This window comes from Podarcis filfolensis (genome assembly GCF_964270895.1).
Source record: "Podarcis filfolensis genome assembly, chromosome: 3".
Lineage (NCBI taxonomy): Eukaryota > Metazoa > Chordata > Lepidosauria > Squamata > Lacertidae > Podarcis > Podarcis filfolensis.
Genome location: NC_139606.1, coordinates 50,883,091 through 50,906,690, shown reverse-complemented (window position 1 = coordinate 50,906,690; position 23,600 = coordinate 50,883,091). Strand labels below are relative to the sequence as shown.

Genomic DNA, 23,600 nt, shown 5'->3' with positions numbered 1-23,600 from the left:
ATTTTGTGGGCCTCTATATTGGAAATAACTCATGAATCATTTTGTTTTATCAATAATTTTCTAACGGCAATTTGTCCAGTGTCAAATTATTGTCTACAAGTTTCTATACAGAATTACCTGGAGGAGAAGAAAATAAGACATGTCTGTAAACAAAATCCTTAAAACATACCAAGGTTCTGCTTTGCCTAAGCATTCACATTTTATAATAAACAGTTAAGTGAAGGAACATGACCTGACAAGACACAGATGCTATATGAGGAATGTAATGGAAGATCAATGCAATTTAATGACGGGTTAGCTTTACATGAAATAGGGAATCAAAACACTGAACTATTTTACATGCTACAGCACATTTCTTATACAAACTATAGGTGTGCATATACAAACCCAAATATTAACTTGAATCATCTTTCAGTATATAGGGTAACATGAAGGTTTAAATAAAACCTATATACTATATTTCTGACAAGTGGGATACATCAGAATTGTTCATATGAACAGTTCCTGATATTTTAAATATTATGGGAAAATAAGCAGTTTCCCCTCCCAGGTGTATGGGAAATAGTTAAGTCTAAGGGTTGGATAACATATAATTTATTTGCATCACTGGTGTTTGGATCTGTCCAGAAATTTATAATAACCCTATCCAAAGCCAAAATACAGATATTACAGACTTGTGGGCCCCTCCCCATAACTCCTCTTATACTGTCTACTCACACCCAGCACAATTGTAATTGTGTGGTACGTGAACATGCACAAACATACTGTATGCATTGTATATGTGTATGATAAACATAATTAGTCATGGTGGCAGCAACATAGCAGGAAGACATCATATAGACGTCCATCATTTAGATGTGAGCAATGGGGCTCTGAATCCATCCGGAGAGCAGTATTGGACTGGAACTTCAAATCTGAGATATCAAACACCAAGGAGATTCTTTAGGCCAAATCTTGGATGAACGTATTCGTTTTTTTAAAAAGTAATGACTTGTTAAGGGTGCTGAACTAAAAGACACACACACACACACACATATATAAATAATATACACGTATGTATATATAAAATACCTTTACAGTGGCTTCTTACAGTAGTTACTCATAAGTAACTACTGCATAACTACTGAGTTGAGTCAGTGGGGCTTGTTCCCAGGTAAGTGTCTAGAATTGCAGCCTTAAAAACACTTTTGTAGTAATGTGAGAGCTTACCCAGTTTATATTATGGTCATCCTGAAAATGTTACATCAATAATTATCCCAGGTCAGTAATTTTCTGCTCTATAATAATAAAAATGTTGCCAGATCCTAAGATACCCCATATTCTCTTTGTTTTGAATGGAAATTTCTCCATGGTACTTTTGTGTGTTCTAATAGCACTGTCATGGCAAAACATTGCCATGATAGCATAAAATATAAATTACTAGAGGTTAAGGGGTACTCCACGTTGCAGTGAGTTAGGTTTTCTCAGCTCATGAATCGTAAGAAAATGCAACTACATCTGTTGACAAGATGAAAGGAAGAAGAATAGAGCAGCAATATTTTAAACAGGGGCCACTGAGAAGCAGGTACAAAAGGTACCTCTGTACTGGCCCAGAGCCAATGGGGGCCCAGATGCTGAACTTTCATTAAAAAAAAAAAGTTTTGAGATCACTTAGTGGAAAAGACATGAAACGATATGGGCAGGCACCATTCAAAGCAATTGCTTCTTCCTCTCCATATTTTTAGCCAATTGGTGAAGTCACAGCTGTGATTGATGACTACTATGAAGAAATTTAGTCATACAAGTCCAAGGAAGATCCAAAAATAAACAACGGAGAGAGGACTTCCTGGTTCACTTTTCAGCCAGTGGGGGGTCTTTCTTGATGCACATGTCACTCTAAATTTCCTCTCTAGATTAAAAATAAAATAAAAGCAGAGATGGACTGCCTGCTTCATTCTGAAAGAAGGAAGTTGTGTTCTGGTCTGTTTTAGAATTCCCCCTTTTCTATGATTGTTACCCAGAGGAAGCAACTAAAAAATCCAGAATTTTAGTGCAGCGGTGACTCGGCAGTAGCTTGTCCACCCACAAGCAAAAGGTAGTAGCAAAAACAGTAGCTTGTGTTTAACTCAGGTTTTAACTTCATGAAAAATGGTATTGTTTTGTGCGTATGTAACCATTAAAAAAAAATACTCTGCTGTTGTAAATTCAAATAAAAACCACCATGGGTATATCCATATTGCAGGTGGTTGAGAAAATGTGAGTTATGGCAGACTTGAAAAGCAGCTTGGTGTTGCCATACTAATATGGCTGGAGGAATTAGGCTGTGAGAGAACAATGTATGGCAAGTGTGTGGGGTATATTCCTGTACTGACATCCAGTTTTGTGTGTGTGCGTGTGCACTTAGGAAGGTGAAAGTTTATGAAAAGGGCTGTTGCTTGTAGCAGCGACCTCTAGGGGTGGGACAGGGAAAGATTAACTGCTTCGCAACAACCCACATGGGGGTGGAATACTGGGACTGAGATGAGTTGTCACTGCTGATATAAAAACTTAAATGGGCATATTGCTGTCAAAGGCTCAAATCCTTTTTGCTAAGAGAGAGGAAAAAATAAACGAGTGTTGGTTTGATTTGTGCTAATATCATTGCTCTGGTTATTGTAAGGTATATGTCCTGCTTTCAGGCTTCCTATAGGTTGGCCTTTGTGAGATCAGGGTGCTGAACTAGATGTTACACAAAGCTGTGTTTGCAGGAAGAAGGCAAATGTTTGCATCAAATATGTAATTGTACAGAAACCTAACTGTGTGGAAAAGCCATTAAAAGGTGTGTGTGTTTGTGTACGTGTGTCAGGTAATGTTTTCTTAGAAGACATTCACTCATCTCCCACGCCTCTAACCAAACAAAAATGAGCAAAATAATGAATACTTGACTGCAATTGTTTAGTCCCCGAACAGTTATTTATAAAGAGATTCAAAATGACTCAATATAAAAAGCATCTAAATACTGAAGTGAATCAGTCTTGAAGTGTCAGAAATCCAAGCATCTGCTTCTCAAACACAAATAATTTCTTTTAAAAGCAGAACATTAATTTGTTCTGAATCTGAATTATACATCTGGCATATTAAGCATTTCTTTAAATGCCTATTGCAGCAATAATACAAAGGTGTAAGAGAGAGTTACTTGTTTGAAAATAACACCGTTTCAAAGAGAAGACTCAGCTGTTGTTTTGGTAGTTGTTTTTGTATGCAGAGGTGCCCCAGCCAAAGACTATTAAAAATGCATTTGAAATCAGTACACTAAGGGCCAAGGAGTAAATGGAGCAATGTGACATAAACATGGTCCCATTGTACTGGGATGCATTGGTAAGAACCAAAATGGTAAGAAACATATGAAATTGTCTCTCCATTTAAACAAAGATCAGAGTTTTCCTTTAATGTGAAGTAATCTTATGGTGCCTTAAAACCTGTACATTTGAAAAATGATGAAGGTCAAATGAGAATGCCTTTGCATTTTAGCTAATTACAAGTGGTTGAATTGTTCTGCTATGGGTTAGCCCAAAAGGTAAATTGTGATGGTTAAGCACAGAGATCCTGAATTGCTGTTACCCAGATGGCTTAGCCATATACACTTGCTCAGTTTCCTGGCTTCAAAAGTTGGCATAGGAAAAGATCCATTAGTTAGGATCTAAGCAACACTACAGTCGTCACTGCCAGAGTTCTAAGAGAATATTCCACAAGAATAACAGAATATATACAGCTAATGGATGCAAAACAAACAGATACAAAGGTGTCACAGGACAAAGACAAAACATAAATAATGACCTTCTTGTGCATTCACAAACCACAATCTTTCTCCCAGTTTCACAAATGGCTACCTCCATGTGTTTCACTCCTACCTGAAAACACTGATATTCATTTTACTCACACAGAAGATTGTAGTGATTACACAAACCTTTACTTATTCTGATTTCGAATTCGGAGACACCTCCTTTTCAGTGGTGGCTCCAGATCTTCTGGCCCTGTGCTGAGAATTGGCGCTGAAATAATGCATGGTGCAATTGCAGTCTTTTCCACTGGTTTTGGCACAGGCTGGATGACACAGCCTGCCTTGGGTAGCATCCGCAAAGCATATGCATGGTCCTCATCTGCAGGATTGTTCAGGTTGGGGTCTTGCTTGTCTCCCCCAAACAGGGGCTCTTCCCCACTCTTCTTACCGGATTCTCCTTCCCGTCGGCAGTTCGATGTACAGTTGTTCTCCTTAACAGACTCCAGCTCACTGACTGGCAATTCCTCCAGAGGCTGAGACTTTTTCTGCTCCTGGGGCTGCTCTGAGTTCTTGGAAACCTCCGGGCCCTTTGTGCCATTCACAATAACATTGCAAACTGCAGCTGTACTGTTTTCCGAAGTGCCCAATGGCGGTGCGATGGGGCCACAATGAACTGGGTCACTGCAAGGTAACGTTTTTGCTTCAGTAGGGCTGCAATTGTTCCTGCAGTCATTGCAGTTCCTTTTGTCTGAGCTACCAAAAGTCAGATTGACAACACTGCTAGCTTCATGTTCAACTTTGACTTGAGCATGTAAAGCCCTATGGATAACATTGTGTAGTCTAGACCTGTGACCTACAGTTAAGTCTATCACACCATCCTGTGGTCCCTGTAGCACTGTAGGAAAACCAAACTTGTTGTTCACTGGACTACTAGGTTTCACAGTCAAATCAACAACTTCGTTTTTACTGTGCTCCTGATGCACTTGTGTTTGATTTAAGGACTGGCCTGAGCAACTTGGAGTTGAGTCAGAGGACTTGGAAGGCCCTTGTTTCGAATCTCTAGGGGACACAGAGTTATTTGTTGGCTTTGTCCCAGTTGCATCAGTGGATGTACTTGGAATGAAGTTCTCCCCGTTACTGGAGAAGCCGTTTGGGGGCTTGGAATCATTGATGTGAGGAATAGGGATTGGAATGGGGATAGGAACTGGTAGAGGAACAATGACAGGATATGGCACTAACAGGGTTGGGGGTGGCACCAGTGGGGCAAGAGACGGCAAGCCAAAGTTCATCATCTGTGGCATGGGCATAGGACCATTTGGCATCATGCTTACTGGCGGGAAGGGAAGACTGGGCAAAGGGACCCCTGGGGGTGGAGGGGGTAGTAAACCTGGGGGGTTTCCAGGCATCGTTGGAGTTGTTGGAGGGTGAATATGAGGAGACAGCATTGGCCTATGCATAGGGCTGGAAGTGGGGCCCATATTTCTAGGACCACCTGGTGGTGGACCGATTCCCGGAATCATTGCATTGGACAGAGGGCTGTTCGGATTTGAGGCATGGTGAGGTGGCCCTCGAATAAATGGTGGGCGGATTTGCTGCATAATTTGCTGTTCCATGAATATGGGCAAAGGTACCGGCCCACGGTTTGTCATCACCATGGGAGGGCTTCGAGGTGGGACACCAATTGGAGGCACAATGCTAGCAGGTGGCTGAACAGAAACCGGTGGCATATTTGGATTCTCGTTGATGGGGATAGATTTGGGAACTGGCGTTGGGATTTTAGTGACAGAGCAGTTGGCAGTGTCAGGCGGAGAGGCAGTGGTAGATGCTGATGGTCCAGGACCTTGAATTTGGCCAGCTGCAGACACTGGGGATGGGGCCTTTCTCCGAGCATCTGCTAGCGGTATATTCCAAGAATCTGGAGTCAGCAGCTGCACCCCAGTGCCTTCTGCTTTATTTTCGACTGGAGGATGTAATGTGCTGCAGAGTCCAGCTGGAAGATTGGCCTGTGTTTCTTTGTAGAAAATGTCCATTTTGTACTGATTGAGACATTTTGCACTGCAGAACTGAAGCCTTCTTTCCCCGTCCCCAAAATCCAGATACTCTTTTGTGTGTCTTATGTGCTTACACCAGTCACATACCTACAACACAGTAACAAAATCAAAACAGGTAAGAAAAAAAGCGATTTCCTCTTTATATTGTCATTTGCATTAAAAATATTTTTTTTAAACTTTCCGTTACTGCTTTCCAAATATCTGAATTATCAAAGGAAAGTATAGTTTATGAAACCTGCATATTTTGACCCCAAAATCCTATCATTACATATACATGCTCAATAAATTATTATGTATAAATGCCATTACAATACTTGAAAAGTTCTCATCCATGATGCTTTAAAACATGAAAGCATAATACTGTAAAAATACTTGTGTGTCTGTGTGCTGTCCACATTCTGGAAGATCCTCATGATTTTAAGGGTGTTTCAGCTAAAGCATGAAAGGTGGTGAACTCTGGTGGGTAAGAGACTGCACTATCCATTGGGAAATCCTCAGTTCAAATCTTATCACTCCCATGAGCTCACAAATAGCCCAATCCTATGTATGTTTACTCAGGAGTAAGCCCCATGACATTCAGGTGGATTTCCTTTATAGTAACTCTGCATAGGATTGTAGGCCAATTGGGCTTTAACAAACTCAGTGCTTCTTCCCCACATTTGAAACATGGTTATAGTAATAGTTTCCTATTTTGTGAGTTGTATGAATTGTAAAAAAAAAATGTATATAAAGCACTGGAACAGTCTAGAGCACCAATCCTAAACACACTTACTAGAGAGTAAGTTCCACTGAACACAGAGAGAACTTTTCCCAAGTAAATATATAAAGCATTATTTGAATATTGCCTATAAATCTAGTGCAGCATTATAGTGCAATCGTATAGATGGCTACTCAGAAGTAGCCCCACTGTATTTCATGGGGCTTAAAAGTAAAGGTACCCCTGCCCTTCATGGGGCTTAGTTACAGATAAATAATGTGCATAGGATTTAGCCAAAAAGTGCTTAAGCACAATAATTTCATTGCACCTTAATTCTGTGTGGATTATGATTTTCACATTAGGTAATGGTCACATAGATACTATATGCATAAATAAGAGCAAATAACATTCAGAAAAATGAGCCCAATGACTTGTGACAACTTAGTACAAATCATCTGTAGTAAGCCCACAACACAGTACACTTTAAATTATTTAAATGTAAATGTTAAATGGTACCCAAAATGCAAAAGCATCATACATCGTTGGCTTTCCCTTCCAAATATGAAGCAGAAATAGTAATAAAATCTGGGTGGATTTCAAATATTCTGAAGCTGTGATATTTCAACAAGCTGGAAAGATTTTCCAAGCTGTTTGCCCACTCTTCTTCACTAGTCACTTTTGTATAACTTCTTGGCAGACAACAGTTTATTTAACAACTTTTCAAAAACTAAGGCAAACCTTTTATTATTAGAGCCTTACCTCCCCCCCAAAAAAAGTTATTTTCTGTGCTACTATTGGTGTGGTGAAAACACTGCCAATTCTTTTTTTTTATAAAAAAGTAAATAAGGCTTGAGAACTAATTAAGCTGTGAAAGGTTTTCCCAGTTGTAAGCCACTAGAAACCAAAGTTCAAAAAATAGTCATTCTAGGTTTCAGAATCCATTTCTTCAGAGAAATTATTGTGATTTCATTAACACATTAATTTTGCAACACTAACAGCTCTCACAGATGGCGGAGACATGATCTACAATTCAAATATGACTCTTGTTTGCACAAATGCCTTTCCCATCATATGGCATTTTAAACAAGAATTAAAATGAGTAATCTTTCCACAGCTATAAACAGATAAACAGATGTCAGAATTTTCAATGCCTTTTTTTTTTTTTGGACCGATTTTATACAGAGATACAAAACTTTTAGATTTTTTTGTTGTTTATTCAGTTCTCATAATATTCTGTAGACTGTCTTTAGTACTATACATTAAATGTACAGTACTGAGTTTATGGCCATGTGAAAGCAATGTCCTTCGTACACCTTCACTATTCAAGACCAGGAATACTACTTGTGCGTGTGTATGTCTTTTAAGACAAGGATTGTAAAATGATAGCATTAAATAGGTAATTTAATTTTAATAACCATTGGCCATATAAACAAATTGAAAACAACATATGCTGGGCATTTGATTACTCATCTCATTTAACTCTCAGCTTTTCTTTATCTGAAATGGTGATGACACTTTTAAAAAAAGTGCTTTTTTTAAGCCTAGGCATGATGCAAACAAAATTAAGCCCTGTTAAGTCACACTGATCTCAATAGGCATTTACTTAACTCTCACAGTAATCATATTTACTAAGAAGTAACTTATATTGGGTTTAGTGGGGCTTACTCCCAGGTAAGTGTGCCTATAATAGTAGCCATCTTTTTGAAATCAGTAGGATTTAAGCATACTTAAATTAGACTCTAGAAATTAAATGCAGACACTGGATTTGGGCTCCAATCATTTCAGTGTTCTGGGTTCAAATGCCACCACTGCCACCATGTAAAGAAGGAATGAAAAACTGGATTTTTGAATGCATGGGAAATGTGTTGGTAAGGTCTCCTTATCTCTAGCTCACCCCTGTTAGCATATAACAAAGGAGAGAGTATGACTCCTCTCTATCCAGAGCTAATTCCCTAACCCTGCAACCTAGCCAAACGATGCACAGGAAAAATCAACCCTACTTCCACCATCCCTGAAAAGTCCCCCAAATCGGAGTCAGGGAACATTAAGATGTGTTTCTGGATGCCCTTAGGATTCACCCAGACAACAACCAAAGATTCACTTGGCCTCTCAGACCTAAGCCCATGTTATTCAGTTGCAATGACTCAACAGCCAGGTACCACATGTAGAGACAATGCTTACCTTACCCTAAAAAGCCACACCAGCAGATGAATGCAGCTGCTTTATTAAGAGACGACAAAGCCAAACAGAACCCTCTTGACCTTAAAAGTACAATTTAAGAAAATTGGGGGAAGGCATATTTTGGAATTTAGGTACAGTGGTACCTCTGGTTACGTACTTAATTCGTTCTGGAGGTCTGTTCTTAACCTGAAACTGTTCTTAACCTGAAGCACCACTTTAGCTAATGGGGCCTCCCGCTGCTGCCGTGCTGCCGCTGCGCGAATTCTGTACTCATCCTGAAGCAAAGTTCTTAACCCGAGGTACTATTTCTGGGTTAGCGGAGTCTGTAACCTGAAGCGTATGTAACCTGAAGCTTATGTAACCTGAGGTACCGCTGTATAGACCAACAATAACAAAGCTAGCTTGCCTCGCCCTAATATCAACTGTTAGATTCATGGACCTCACCACCAAACTGCATCCAGACACATGTGGCTGCAGCAGAACAATTCTTCATCTGAATGGGGACCTAGAAGCAAAGTCAAAGATCAGGGTTTTTTAGGTAGGCGATCAAGGTCCAGGGCCCATTTTCTCCAGCACCAGAGGGCATATGTGCAGGAAGACCATGCAGCTGCAACTACTCTGCTAGTTTTTACACCATCACTATGACATGGAGCAATCTTGCCTTGACTCTCCACACAGGTGGTAAATTAAACTGATTACCTGGAACTTTTCCCTCAGGAAGACGGTACCCAGAATGGATAGAAAAGGGCTATTAAAATAAACCAAAGAAATTGGGATTTCTTTATGGACTGAATCATGCCTAATGTTTCACTCTCACTGCACAGTTTGGTCCTTTCTGAGATACATCCTCAAGGCCTTTCCCCTCAAAATATTTCCTTCATTCTGCTGGCAACTTGTCTGCTTCTTGTGAAGCTTCAGAAAAAAGTCACCTGGCCCAGAGTTTAACTAAACTGTGCAAATTTTCACACTGCTCTTCGAATGCCAGTTCTTGACATTCAAGAACATGTATGTGGGAGCACCTATTTTGAATCTGCGTACAAGGTACCCAGATATATAATGCACACACATTTTGCCAGGTACGTAAAACCTCAAACATGTATCAGTCAAGGATTTTCACTTCAAAGGGTAGTATTCAACTAAATTTTACTTAAAATGGACCCACTAAAATTAATGAACATGACTAAGGTAGGTCCATTAATTTCAATTTGATTAAAACTTAGCTGAATGTTGTCAAATATGTTTCAAAGTATTGTTTGCATGGCGGGCACATACTCTACTCCCGTCATGGCTTTACCTCCATCATAACATGTTGCTCCCTAGTGAGGATCATTCCCGGTGCTACCAACTGTATTCCTAGTGGGATGTGCAAACCTGGCAGTCAAGAATCTAATTCAGAGGTTTTGATGGACTTGGAGGGGAGGATTCTTGGCCCATGAAAAGGTCTGAAGCAGAATGTTAGTTCCGCTAATGTGCAAAGAACCATGGATTCCCTTGACTTACTTAAACCTGGTCAGAAAATGTAATTACAGGCTGCTCCACTTTTGGGTTTGATTGCAAAGCAACAACCCACATCTACATTCACAAAGCACCTCATTATTTCATGGTTAAATGGTTTCAGTGCTGTAGCTCCAAACACAGAGACAGTTCAATTCTACATATTGTTACCCAGTTCTAAACCCCATGATGTCCAATGGGGTTTGTTCCTGGATGTTCACTGGATTCTATGCACATTTATCTGGGAGTAATTAACACTGACATACTACTTTTTCTTCTGAAAGCTTTTTATTGTTAAGATAAACAAGCATAGAATAAACAACAAGAAAAGATAAACAATCTTCCCAACCCTCTTCCCTTATTAGCATAACTCATCATCAATGTTTTTTTCTTCTTTTCCCCATCTTAATGGGACTTACTTCTGAGCAAAGGTGCATTTTAGGATTGCACTGCAAATACAGAAGTTTATGTCTTCTCTAATTATTTTATTTTATAAATGATTGGTCAAAATGTTCATTTTAGTGTTTTCTCTATTAGATAACCCAATGTGTTCCTGTATTACTGTGTGGTGAGTAAATATGTTCTCCTGTAAAAATAGTTAGAAATACTTCTTGCAAATTCTCTCAGAATTCCCCCCTGCTTTTAATAATTCACTAAAAGAAATGCTAATGTTGGTCTACTTCACTCACATATTGATCACCCTCTATTCAGTATATTTTATCATTAGGTAAAATTAATTAAGGATATTGAGGGTAACTGCAATAAATCAATTTGTGAGCACATCCCTGATGAACTAAATATCTAGTCATTATACAATTGATTTTACTCAGCACTCCAAAGTCACACATAACTAGCTCTCTCTCTTCCCTCCTCTCTTTCATATCCTGCCACAGATACAGCACACCATCCCTTCACATGGAGTAAAAATTACTGGAGTAGAAATAATGTCACTTAAGAATTAATGAATCAGATCTGTCCTACAGGATTGGTCATTTAAGATGAGGTCAATGAATTTATGATACAAATGGCTATATACCAAAGGTAATAAAATGGAGCAAAATTATTCATTTTACTTCTAACTAATATCATGCTCAAAGTAATTACAGATTTCTCCTAAGAGCTCATTCTGATTACTTAAGATGTGACAGATAGACCATATACATATATTTCACTTCAATAAAACAACATTTTTTCCCTGTCTCTGAAATATACGCATTCAATATATTAGAAAAGATTTGTGTACTGAGTAGATTCTGCTGATGACAGGGCCCCCTCCCCACCCAAAATGGTATGAAACCTTAGCATCTCTTCAAATTTTTATATGACATATCTTTTCCATTTGTGATATAAACGGCTATACAAATTTTGAAATTAAGGCTGCTGCTCTAAACCCGCTCAGCTGGGATATAAACCCTGTTTAACGCTGTGACCTGGGGAAGAACTTGCAGCCACTTAGCTCCTCCCTTATTGATACCATGTTAAGCTAAGCCATGATTTGGCTTAGTGTGGTGTTTAAACCAAGGATGGATAAGTTCTTACTAACCATAAGCTGCAGCCAAGGTTAGTTCTTAGCAACAGCTTATGGTTAGTGAGGAGACAGCTTAAGCATGGGGCCCAGTTCAAATAAAACTTTGGTTTAGCTGAGTGCAGCTAAACTATGGCATTCGCTACTAGAAGATGTAGTGGTGGCCAGCTTGTACATTTTGAAAAGGGATTTTTGTGGCCTTGCGCAGCAGCGAAGGGGGAGGGGGGACTGGCACCCTGAGCCTCCTGCATGGTGGGGTAATGCTTTGTCTATTTTATGGCCACATGGGAGGCTGGAAAGAAGGATGACAACTTGGTAGCCAATCACTCTCAATGCTGGGATTCCGAGGGATGGGGCTTAGGAGTGAGCCAGGGGGAAGACTTCACCTACCCAGTCCACTCCTAGGACGTAAAAGGCTCTCCGCACCATAGTCTTCACTTGGGCTTCCCCACTCATCCTCTAAAGCTTATTGTACTTCCAGTTGTGCTTTTCTGTCTTAAACAGGTTGGTGTTTAGTATAATGGTTGCTATAGACAGGTGTTGGTCATTGGTTTCAGGACTGGGAAGAATTTTTGCCTAAGGCAGATGGCTGGATCCTGCGGGTTTTTGCCTACCTCATAGCAATCGTCATAAACGTTCCTTTGACAGAAGAGGCATTTGGTTGGATGCTTAGTAGGGAGGGCCACCCTGCCTCCATTCCATTGAAGGATTAGTTTATCCTAATTCATTGTTACATGGCCTCATCACACAATCTGGTTTCTTTTGTGCATGTGTGAAAGAGCATCACCACCTGTCTATTCGGCTTAATATGCAATTATTCAAAATTTTCATGGGCTTTCATATAATCAGTGTTGTTGTGTGTTTTATCTGGCCCTAGTTGGGTCCTTGTAGTAAATTGCATTACATATATTAATTCGGTGTTTCATCCAATATGTTATGCACCTCTGAGGATTCTGATTTGAAATGCTTAACATTTTAACTCTTTTTTTCAACCCCGCTGATAAAAGAAAATTGACTTTCTTTTGGATTCTATTGCTATTTGAACAGCTACACACACACACACACACACACACACACACACACACGTACACTCACTCACTCACTCTTGGGGATGCAATATGTGGAAATGTCAAAAAGGACATCTGTTCTGGTCAGGTTTGCCATGTGGAATGGAACCCAGCGGGGAGGAAAAAGAAATGGCGAACAAGCTCCAAGAGACAACAGTAAATATCAGTGAAGGGGAGCTAACAGTAACCATCAGCAACTTCTGCCAGTATTTCACAGCTTCATGGTCATGCCTCTGTCTTTCTCAGAACTTTTATTTTCCATGAAAAACAGTGGATTAACACCAAGCCTTTTCTTATCCCCACTATAGATACCTCAGAGCCAATATCTATTCAATGGGGAGTGCTTTGAGAATGTCACTGTTTTGCGAGTGGGATTCAGTCACACACTGGCAAATGCAGGTTGCGTAATTAAGGTGAATTTGGCACTCTTGCAAAACAAACCTGCTTCCCCGTTCCCTGGTAATTCAGACATTCATAATAAGGGAAATGACAAGAAGATGCAATGTCGAATGACAATTGTTTGACCTCCCTGCAAACTTTGTGCAAAACACATCGGGATCAACACTCAATAAACAAGTTTGTCTGGAAGCGACTTTGGGTTCAAACTGTTTATAAAACCCCTGCTTGGTCACTATGATCAGCTGAGACTTTTTTTAATTGGATATGCCAGCAGCAGGCTGGTTGGCAGTAATATGGCACCAGGCCTTCAGTTGGCTACTCCCTGATGCAGCCTCATGGACATATAACAGGCACCAAATCTTTATACATTTCAATGCCTTCTTAAAAAACTTTATTCTTTACTCAAGCGTTTTCTAATTAAGGCTTAATTGCGTTTTTAAAAATACCTCTTCAAACATTGCTCAAGTTGTATATGTTGCTGTAATTGGGACTTGTGATTAATATTTTAACATATTTTGTAGATTGATTTTACTGTACATCACTTAGATAGTTCAGTTTAAAGCAATTTTACTTTGTTCTTTTTTTTCAGTCCTATGCAGCCAAGGGCAAGCTACCTCTGAGCAAAAAATGGGCACAGGAAAAGAAGCTGCTTAAGCCTTTGCCCTCTGATTCCTTTTTCAAGTCATAATTACCTTTCTGAAGCTGCTTTTTACTCGGGGGGGGGGGGAGGTAGAGTTTATCAGCCTCTACTTATCCACTCTTCTGCTGAGGTGGAAACTGTCCTAGGATGCTTTGGGAAAGAATGAAAGGAAGGAAGAGGAAGGACTCACTGAACTTTGCTTAGAATGTAGTTTAATCCTTAAATAGTACAGTAATTCCTTCTCCATTGAGAACTGGGATTCTGTGAAAGAAGCTAGGAATCCCAGACTGAAAAATTATCAATGTCTCACCAAATTTCACTTCCCTGGTTTTGTGTATTAAACAGAGACAATTACAACAGGGTTCATTTTGAATCACTGGATAGCCCAGCTGGTTAAACAATGGTGCTGATAACAGCAAGGTTGCAGGTTCAATCCCCATATGGGACAGCTGAATATTTCTGCATTGCAGGGGGTTGGACTAGATGATCCTCAGGGTCCCTTCCAACTCTACACTTCAGTGATTCATTGAGTGATCAGGTCTAGGTAAAGAAGCTTAGACAAGGAAAGGAAGTAGGTGGTCATGTTAGAACAAGGCCACTTAGTCAAAGTGATGTCGTTCTACTGCTAAGTTAGGCAGGTCTGAGACTTCCGGGTCAGTGCCATCGACGAATGGCGGAGTTCCTCCGACCGGAGGAACGGGCTCCGTGGAAATTGGGTCTTCCCGCCGCGGCGAAGGCGGGGACCCGCTAGAAATCCCAGGCGGAGGAGCCTGGGAATGTGGGGTTCGGCAGAGCACCAAGAGCGCCTCCCCTACTCGCAGGGAAACCCCCTTTTGGGGGCTCCGGAGCGAAGTGGGGTGAGCAGCGCGGTGCAGCGAACCGATTGCTACTTTCACGGAGAGAAGCCGCACAGCCATCGCCGGAGAGCGCTGACTTTTTCCTGATGACAATTGGACTCTAAACAAAGTACCCGTGAGTAAAAACGGAAAATTGGATTAAGAAATTTGTGAATTAGGCTCCGAAGCGGGAAGGTTTAAACAGGAAGTCTGCCTTCCGCTTTTTGTAAACAGACTGAAGCAAAAACCTTGCAATCTAATAGCCTGGAAAGTTGTCTTAAAGATTGAAATTTCCTGCATCTATTACCAATAAAACCCCCTTGGAAGCAGGAGAAAAGGGGGGCGGAATTGACTGTTTAAGCCTGTAGGAGAGAGAGTAAAGGAATATAAGTTTCCATCGTCCCAAACCTGGGAACGGGGTGTCAGGAGAGAAATCGTTGGAGACGTCCATTGATTAAAAGTGGAGCACTTTGACAGATAGTCAAAAAAAGAGAAACAAACTAACTTCAACGCTGCTTTCTGCATTTCTGCATTTTAAAGAAACAAAGTATTTGAAAATCGAAAGTAATTTTCCTTTGTTGGATACGTTTTTAAAGATGGATACAAATAGAAATTGTGTCCCCTAGAGGGAGCCTGTCAGTTTGCTGTTGCAGTTTATTCGGAGACTTCACAGCTGCGAGATTGAGATTGTGGGACCAGTCGTTTGACCTTGAACGGAAATGTGCTGGGAGGAAGTTTTGGTGTCTGCCCTTGGCAGGACAAATGCATTGCTGGAGCAGTTGCATGAGAAGATGAACTTGATGAATGAAAAGTTGGACTTGATAACTGCTGTAGCCAGCGAATATGATTTAACAGGAAACAAGGATAAAGAAACTACACAGAGACCAATTCATGAAACTGGTTCGACAGGGCAAGTCCAAGGGCAGATGAAGATGGAAGAGAAGTCTTGCAGGAGCAAAAGCCGCTGCTTTGGAAGATTGAACTTGGAGTGTGGCTGGAAGCGTCTGGAGTCAAGGAAGCTCTTAATTCTGGTGGGACTATGAAACAGGTTGACAATTATCTTTTGGATAACTACTTTTTGGATTACAATGACGATGACGGGGAGTGGGACTGCGGGGAATGGGCTAGCTTGATGAAGGAAAATGGAGATTATTACCGGCTGGAATTCCCCAGAGACCCACTCCCCAAGGAGAAAGGAAAGAAACTACAAAAGAAACCAACAAAAGACAAAGAAGAGCGTAAGCACAAACAAGAACAAGAAAATTTGCAGAAGGGGCATAGAAGAGACTTAAGGGCCTCGGACATAAGATCACCAGATTGATGGACTGGATGCAATGGTTAGAAAGGACTGACATAACCCGAGACCAGGAAGTAGGGACATTGGATAAAAACTAGAGAAAAAGAAAAAGTCTATAAAAAGAAAAATTTCTTTCTATTTTTGAAATTAGTGTAACACTAATGAAATATCAGGGATTATGCTGGAATGGAACCAATTGGCTTTAGTAAAAAGGATTCAAGGAGTTATGTAGAAATATGGTTTAAAATTTGAATTTTAAGATTTTTAAGGCAAGATAAGGTTAAAGAAATTAATGTAAATTGAACAATAGAATATAGCAAAATATGGAAAGGATATGTTAATAAATAAGAGTTAATAAATAAGATAGATTGTTAAGATAAATTATTTAAACAAAAATTGAGAAATATGGGAAGAATTTGCTGAAACAACGAATTAAGTTAGAATACAAAAAGGGAGGTGTGAGGAGGTCCAAGAAACAAGCAAATGAAAAGATGCAATATGGGATTTGTATTCTTTTTTCTTGTTTTTTCTTTTTGTATTTTCTTTTTGATATATTTTTCTGTTGTATTTTTCTGTTCTTTTCTTTTCATACTTATGTATTTTTGAAACTTTGAATAAATATCATTTAAAAAATAATAATAATAAGTTAGGCAGGTCTGTCTGTGCCTGCCCAGTGGCTAGATGAACCACCTGTGAAATGCACTGAAAAATTGTGAGGTATCTGTGCCATTAACCAATTAGATAATAAGTAGCCAGGAAAAATAAAATCATGTTAAGGAATTGAGGTTGAGGGGGGAAATTAGGCAGATCATGCTATAATGATTGGAGTACTGAATGTAAATAAATACAGATTCACTGCTCAGCTGTGAAACAAACTGAGTGTCCTTTGGTAACTCACTATCTCTCAGTCTAAGCCACCTCAAAGGATTGTGTATGGCTAAGGTACTACTAGAAAAGCCTTTGATCTAGTCCAATGGGGCTTGTCTTATGGTGCTGGTAATAATATAGCAAACCAAAATAATCCGTATGCACAAGTAGTAATATACAGATTTTTTAAAAAAACAAACTACAGAAAATAGTTAGTTTGATAACCTAACAAACTGTGTAGACAGTGACATGGGTCTCTCCCTGACCCTCTGTATATCATCTGTGTTTAGTGTCTTCATTACACAGAGAGATAAATCAAGTGCAAGGAGTAGGTTTTTAATGAATCTTACAGCTGTCATTTGTGAACAGTGAAGCATGTTCTGTTCAAAGTCATTAGGTCTTCCTGCTTTCAGGAGGGTGAAAGGGGTGAGATTTCTTTCTCTTTTTTAATGAAGAAAATATATCCAACAAATATATCCCCAAAAAAGAGCTCGAGCAACCAAGAAAGAAAACCTTTGGCCTATCACACCCAATTATCTGTGCTTCTTATTACTAGATGTTAAATGAGGGGCAAGTTCATATTTTAGAACAAGCAAATATGGGGGAAGCTATCAAAATAGAAAGTAGTACACTAGTGCACGCAAGTCTTCATGTTCCAGGAAAGTTGGTGGAAAGGTAGTTGGTTATTATATATTGCCAAGCATATATAAAATAATAAGTTGAAGCAGAACCAGTATGGCTTCTGCAAGGGTATGTCTTTTTAGAGTTCTCTGAGCTTGCTAACAAACATATAAACAGAGGAGATGCAGAGGTGATAGCACCTCACCAAATAATCCTGAATAATTTTAGCAATCATAGCATAAGAAGTAGAAAGATTCACTTAGGAATCAGTTAAGGGAAAGGAAGCAAACAGTAGGAATGAATGGAAAAATCCTCTCAATAGAGGGTTGTATAAAGCGGAGTCCCCAAATGATTGGTAGTGTAATTTGGTGGACCATAAAGACTGGAGATGTGGTTGGTAGCAAGCAACCAGAGTGTTTAGTTAAACAGAACATCATCACAAGTTCATGTTGGTTTTGGCACTATATAGCGTGGTACAGGATGAGTGCGACAGAAAAGGCCTTAGGTCTCAGAGCAGAATGTAGAATGAGCATGAACTTGGAAGATTTAGTCAGAGATGCTATTTATGGTCCACTGGTTATATGATCCTTCTTTCTTCTTTACCTCTTATTCTTGTTCCTTGGGTTGGTGTTTTGTTTTGTTTTTAAGAGGTTTCAGAGTCTGATGGATTCAAAGAAGTGTGGTCTAAATCACCTTCATTTGGCCTCAAAGCATTTGGTGGCCTTTGTGGCCAGAAATGAGCCTTTGGAAGTAGATCCACTACTGAGGTCAAGAGCTGTTGATGGACTGACAGTTTGCCCAAACTAATCGAAAAGTGATTAGACTCGGTGCTATTTTTCTAGAAAAAAGAGGTACTGGAACTCACCATGAACGCCACCCTTGTTCTCTTATAATGACAATGGTGACACACACCCCCAAGAGGTGCCAGAACTGAGTTCTGGTGAGTTCCAGCTAAAACAAAGCCCTGATTAAGGCCAATGTAAAAAATGCTGAAGAAAAAATGTTATTACCTACGCTTAAAATACAGGAAAAGATGGGCTTTTGAGACAAGCTGATGAGAAAGAAGGCTTCTAAGCCATTCCTTGGGATACACAAAGGGAAAAGTAAGAGCACGAACTCCCTCACTGAAGTTCTAGAAAATTCCAGAAATGCTTTGTCTGTGCAGGAATTGTGAGACTACACAAAGCTCATAAAGAAGAATGTAAACTTTTATAGCTGCAATCCTATAGATATGGTTTGGGAGTAAGCTTTGTTGAATTCAGTGGGGCTTGCTTCTGAGCAGACCTACATAGAATTGTGTTATATCTTATATTAACATTATTTGGCCCAAGTTCGGTTCTTTGGGAACTTGGGTTTTGCAAAACTGTAAATTGTGTGGATTTGGTTGCAATAATAAAGGAGAAATGAAATAAAAGAGCGTAAAAACTGTCGTTCCTAAAGTACAAGAATGCTGATAGTTGTTCTGTGGAGTAGACACCTGCCCCACAGCCTTTAATTTATTTCACAGGGGCTCAGCTTGATTCCAGAACTGTTCCTATTAAAATCAACAAGAGATTGCCACCAGGTTCAGCGAGGGCAGGGTTAGGACTTTGCGTAATTTGTGTTATCACTTCATTCAAACCCTCATGAACTATGCATGAGGAACAAGAAACAACGGACAAATTGCATAGGTGTCATTCTTAGCTGCTTTTGAGTAGACTATACTTTTTTTTAAGCTGGTGATTTTTCTTCAAAGCATATGCACCAGCAGAAGATTTCATCATATGCACCAGCAGAAGATTTCCAAATGTCATAGACCGAATGGAGCAAACAGCACGCAGACCTAGTGGTGGGAGGAAAAAATCCTTAAATAAGAGACACGGGGGAATTATTAATGGACTTCAATGTCTGTACACTAATGCGCAAAGCATGGGAAATAAACAAGATGAGCTTGAGCTCTTGGTGCAGCAAACTAAATATGACATAATAGGAATCACTGAAACCTGGTGGGATAAGTCCCACGATTGGAATGTAATAATGGAGGGATACAATCTATTTCAGAGAAACAGACCAGACAAGAAAGGAGGAGGAGTGGCATTATATGTCAGGGATGTGTATACCTGTGAAGAGATCCAATATTTAGAACCTCAAAGCCAAAGTGAGAGCATTTGGGTCAAAATTAAGGGAGAGAAGAATAACAGTGACCTCATTGTGGGAGTTTACTATAGATCCCCAAGCCAAACGGAGGACATAGATGATGCCTTCCTGGAACAGATGGCCAAGCATGCAAAAGGAAGGGAGATAGTAGTAATGGGGGACTTCAATTACCCGGATATTTGTTGGATGTCAAACTCAGCCAAGAGCATAAGGTCAAACAGATTCCTCACTGGCCTTGCAGACAACTTCATTGTCCAGAAAGTGGGAGAAGCAACAAGAGGAACAGCCATTTTAGATCTGGTCCTAACCAATGTTGATGACCTGGTTAGTGGGGTAGAAGTGGAAGGATCATTAGGCGCGAGTGATCATGCTCTTCTGAAGTTTACTATACAGCGGAAAGGAGCAGCCAAGCATACTAGGACTCAATTTCTCGACTTTAAGAAAGCCGACTTCATAAAACTTAGGGAAGTGCTGGGTGAGATCCCATGGACAGTAATACTAAAAGGAAAGGGAGTTCATGATGGCTGGGAGTTTGTTAAGAGGGAGATAGTAAAAGCACAACTTCAGGCAATACCAATGAGACGGAAACATGGAAGGTGCCTAAAGAAGCCAGGGTGGCTATCTAAAGAACTTTTAACTGAGTTAAGATTAAAAAAGGATGTGTACAAAAAATGGAAAAGGGGGAAACCACCAAAGAGGAATTCAAACAAATAGCCAGCACGTGTAGACACAAAGTCAGAAAAGCTAAAGCACAGAATGAACTCAGGCTTGCTAGAGAGGTTAAAAGCAACAAAAAAGGCTTTTATGGGTATGTTCGTAGCAAAAGGAAGAACAAAGAAACAGTGGGGTCACTCAGAGGAGAAGATGGTGAAATGCAAACAGGGGACACAGAAAGGGCTGAACTCCTCAATGCCTTCTTTGCCTCAGTCTTCTCCGATAAAGAAAACAATGCCCGACCTGAAGAATTTGGAGCAAATGATTCAGCAGAGGAAACACAGCCCAGAATAACTAAGGAGATAGTACAAGAATACTTGGCTAGTCTAGATGTATTCAAGTCTCCAGGGCCAGATGAACTGCATCCAAGAGTATTAAAAGAACTGGCAGATGTGATTTCAGAACCACTGGCAGTCATCTTTGAGAATTCCTGGAGAACAGGCGAAGTCCCGGCAGACTGGAGGAGGGCAAATGTTGTCCCTATTTTCAAAAAGGGGAAAAGAGAGGACCCAAATAATTACCGCCCAGTCAGTCTGACATCAATACCAGGGAAGATTCTGGAGCAGATCATTAAGCAAACAGTCTGTGAGCACCTAGAAAGGAATGCTGTGATCACCAATAGTCAGCATGGATTTCTGAAAAATAAGTCATGTCAGACGAACCTGATCTCGTTTTTTGACAGAATTACAAGCCTGGTAGATGAAGGGAACGCAGTGGATGTAGCCTACCTTGATTTCAGCAAGGCATTTGACAAGGTGCCCCATGATATTCTTGTAAATAAGCTGGTAAAATGCGGTCTTGACTATGCTACCACTCAGTGGATTTGTAACTGGCTGACTGACCGAACCCAAAGGGTGCTCATGAATGGTTCCTCTTCATCCTGGAGAAGAGTGACTAGTGGGGTGCCACAGGGTTCTGTCTTGGGACCGGTCTTATTCAACATCTTTATCAACGACTTGGATGATGGACTCAAGGGCATCCTGATCAAATTTGCAGATGACACCAAACTGGGAGGGGTGGCTAACACCCCAGAGGACAGGATCACACTTCAAAACGACCTTGACAGATTAGAGAACTGGGCCAAAACAAACAAGATGAATTTTAACAGGGAGAAATGTAAAGTATTGCACTTGGGCAAAAAAAATGAGAGGCACAAATACAAGATGGGTGACACCTGGCTTGAGAGCAGTACATGTGAAAAGGATCTAGGAGTCTTGGTTGACCACAAACTTGACATGAGCCAACAGTGTGACGCAGCAGCTAAAAAAGCCAATGCAATTCTGGGCTGCATCAATAGGAGTATAGCATCTAGATCAAGGGAAGTAATAGTGCCACTGTATTCTGCTCTGGTCAGACCTCACCTGGAGTACTGTGTCCAGTTCTGGGCACCACAGTTCAAGAAGGACACTGACAAACTGGAACGTGTCCAGAGGAGGGCAACCAAAATGGTCAAAGGCCTGGAAACGATGCCTTATGAGGAACGGCTAAGGGAGCTGGGCATGTTTAGCCTGGAGAAGAGGAGGTTAAGGGGTGATATGATAGCCATGTTCAAATATATAAAAGGATGTCACATAGAGGAGGGAGAAAGGTTGTTTTCTGCTGCTCCAGAGAAGCGGACACGGAGCAATGGATCCAAACTACAAGAAAGAAGATTCCACCTAAACATTAGGAAGAACTTCCTGACAGTAAGAGCTGTTCGACAGTGGAATTTGCTGCCAGGGAGTGTGGTGGAGTCTCCTTCTTTGGAGGTCTTTAAGCAGAGGCTTGACAACCATATGTCAGGAGTGCTCTGATGGTGTTTCCTGCTTGGCAGGGGGTTGGACTCGATGGCCCTTGTGGTCTCTTCCAACTCTATGATTCTATGATTCTATGATTCTATGATTCTATGATTCTATGATCATAGAAAGCCTTGGACTTGTATTATCAAACAGGCTGTTTAGAAGCCATCCCTAATACCACAGCAAAGCCCACTGTTGAGTTATACTGGCTTGGGTCTGGACCATTGAAGAAACAAATGGCAAAGAGCTAATAATGGGACACGCCACAGGGGATGTGGCTTAGATCTTCCCTATCATGTGTAGGGATGGAGGAGAAATTCAGTTCACTGTGCATCTAAAGCTGATTCACACTTTGCGAAACAATATGCACACTGAAACACAACTGTCCTTTGAAATTTGCACCTATCTGAACTTTGCAATGTAGTTCTCCAACCAACCAAAGTTTACAAAAATGCATATATTAAGAGAAAGTGCATAAAAATGAAAATATTAGTGAAACATACAAAAGGCATTATAATTAGAAAATGTTTGCTTGCAAAAATATGTACATTAGTCAAAATTGCATAAAAAAGTATGTAATAGAAGAAATTATTTTTATGAGGGTTTAAAAAATCAGAAATTGGTGAAAAATGTAGAGAATTCAAGATTGGAGAAATGAGAAACTGCGAGAACTGAAATTGACAGATCTTTTCAACCCTAATTGTGCTTAAAAATTGTTTACAGGAAGCTACCTTTTAAAAAATATGCAGAAACAAAATTCTGAAAATTCAATTTTCATAATTTTTGATTACTGAATTTACTCAGAGTTCAGAAGCTTTTGATATGCTGCCATCAATACTTAAATACATAATCCTTTGAGCTTAAATATGAAGAAGTCAGCTATCAAATGCCTTCAGATATGAACAGCACAATCCTATGCATTTCTACTTACAAGTAAGTCTCATTATGTTAAATGGAGCTTACTCCCAAGGTACATAGGATTGCAATCAAAACACCACTGCATATCAACCATCAAATACTGCTGTTGTATATTAATTTCTAATACATTCTAAATACTATTTCATGCTATCAAACACACACACATGTGTTATGTGGTGGCAGCTTCTGATTAGTAGATGTGAGAGTAAGAAAAATTCTTACAAGCACCTGTTCTTGTTGATTGTGGCTGAGGTGTACAACCCACAGCCTCCAAAAATAATCATTAAATAAAATAATACAACTCTCTTACACATGCACACTGTATCTCCTTTGTCAACTGCTATATTTAGATAAATTCTTTTATATGGTCCTTTCCCTCCATGCTCATTTACCAATGCCTGAATAAACTTTGTATCAATTCCTCATAACCTTTTTCAGGTCATACATCATTTCATGATATAATGCATAACTGTGGATTCCTATAATTTTTAATAGCAAAAAAAGAAAGAGGAAAGTGTGGTTTTTGTTTATTCTATTTTCTTTTTTATATCTAAAAAAACATACAACACATTTAACGTTACATTTCTATAGCTCACAAGACTAGCTGGAACATAAACATAGTAATGAGTTGGTAAGAAGG

General features: G+C 39.9%; 1 protein-coding gene across 4 annotated transcripts in view; it reads right to left on the bottom strand.

Annotated features, from left to right (window-relative positions):
• Positions 1–23,600, bottom strand: part of SOBP (sine oculis binding protein homolog) — a 139,252-nt gene that overhangs the window by 14,452 nt on the left and 101,200 nt on the right. For all 4 annotated transcript variants that reach the window (XM_083608300.1, XM_083608302.1, XM_083608301.1 and 1 more), the window contains one exon: positions 3,926–5,877. In XM_083608300.1, coding sequence (XP_083464426.1) covers positions 3,928–5,877 — 1,950 coding nt within the window. In that variant the 3' untranslated portion in view covers positions 3,926–3,927. The remainder of the gene's footprint in view (positions 1–3,925; positions 5,878–23,600) is intronic.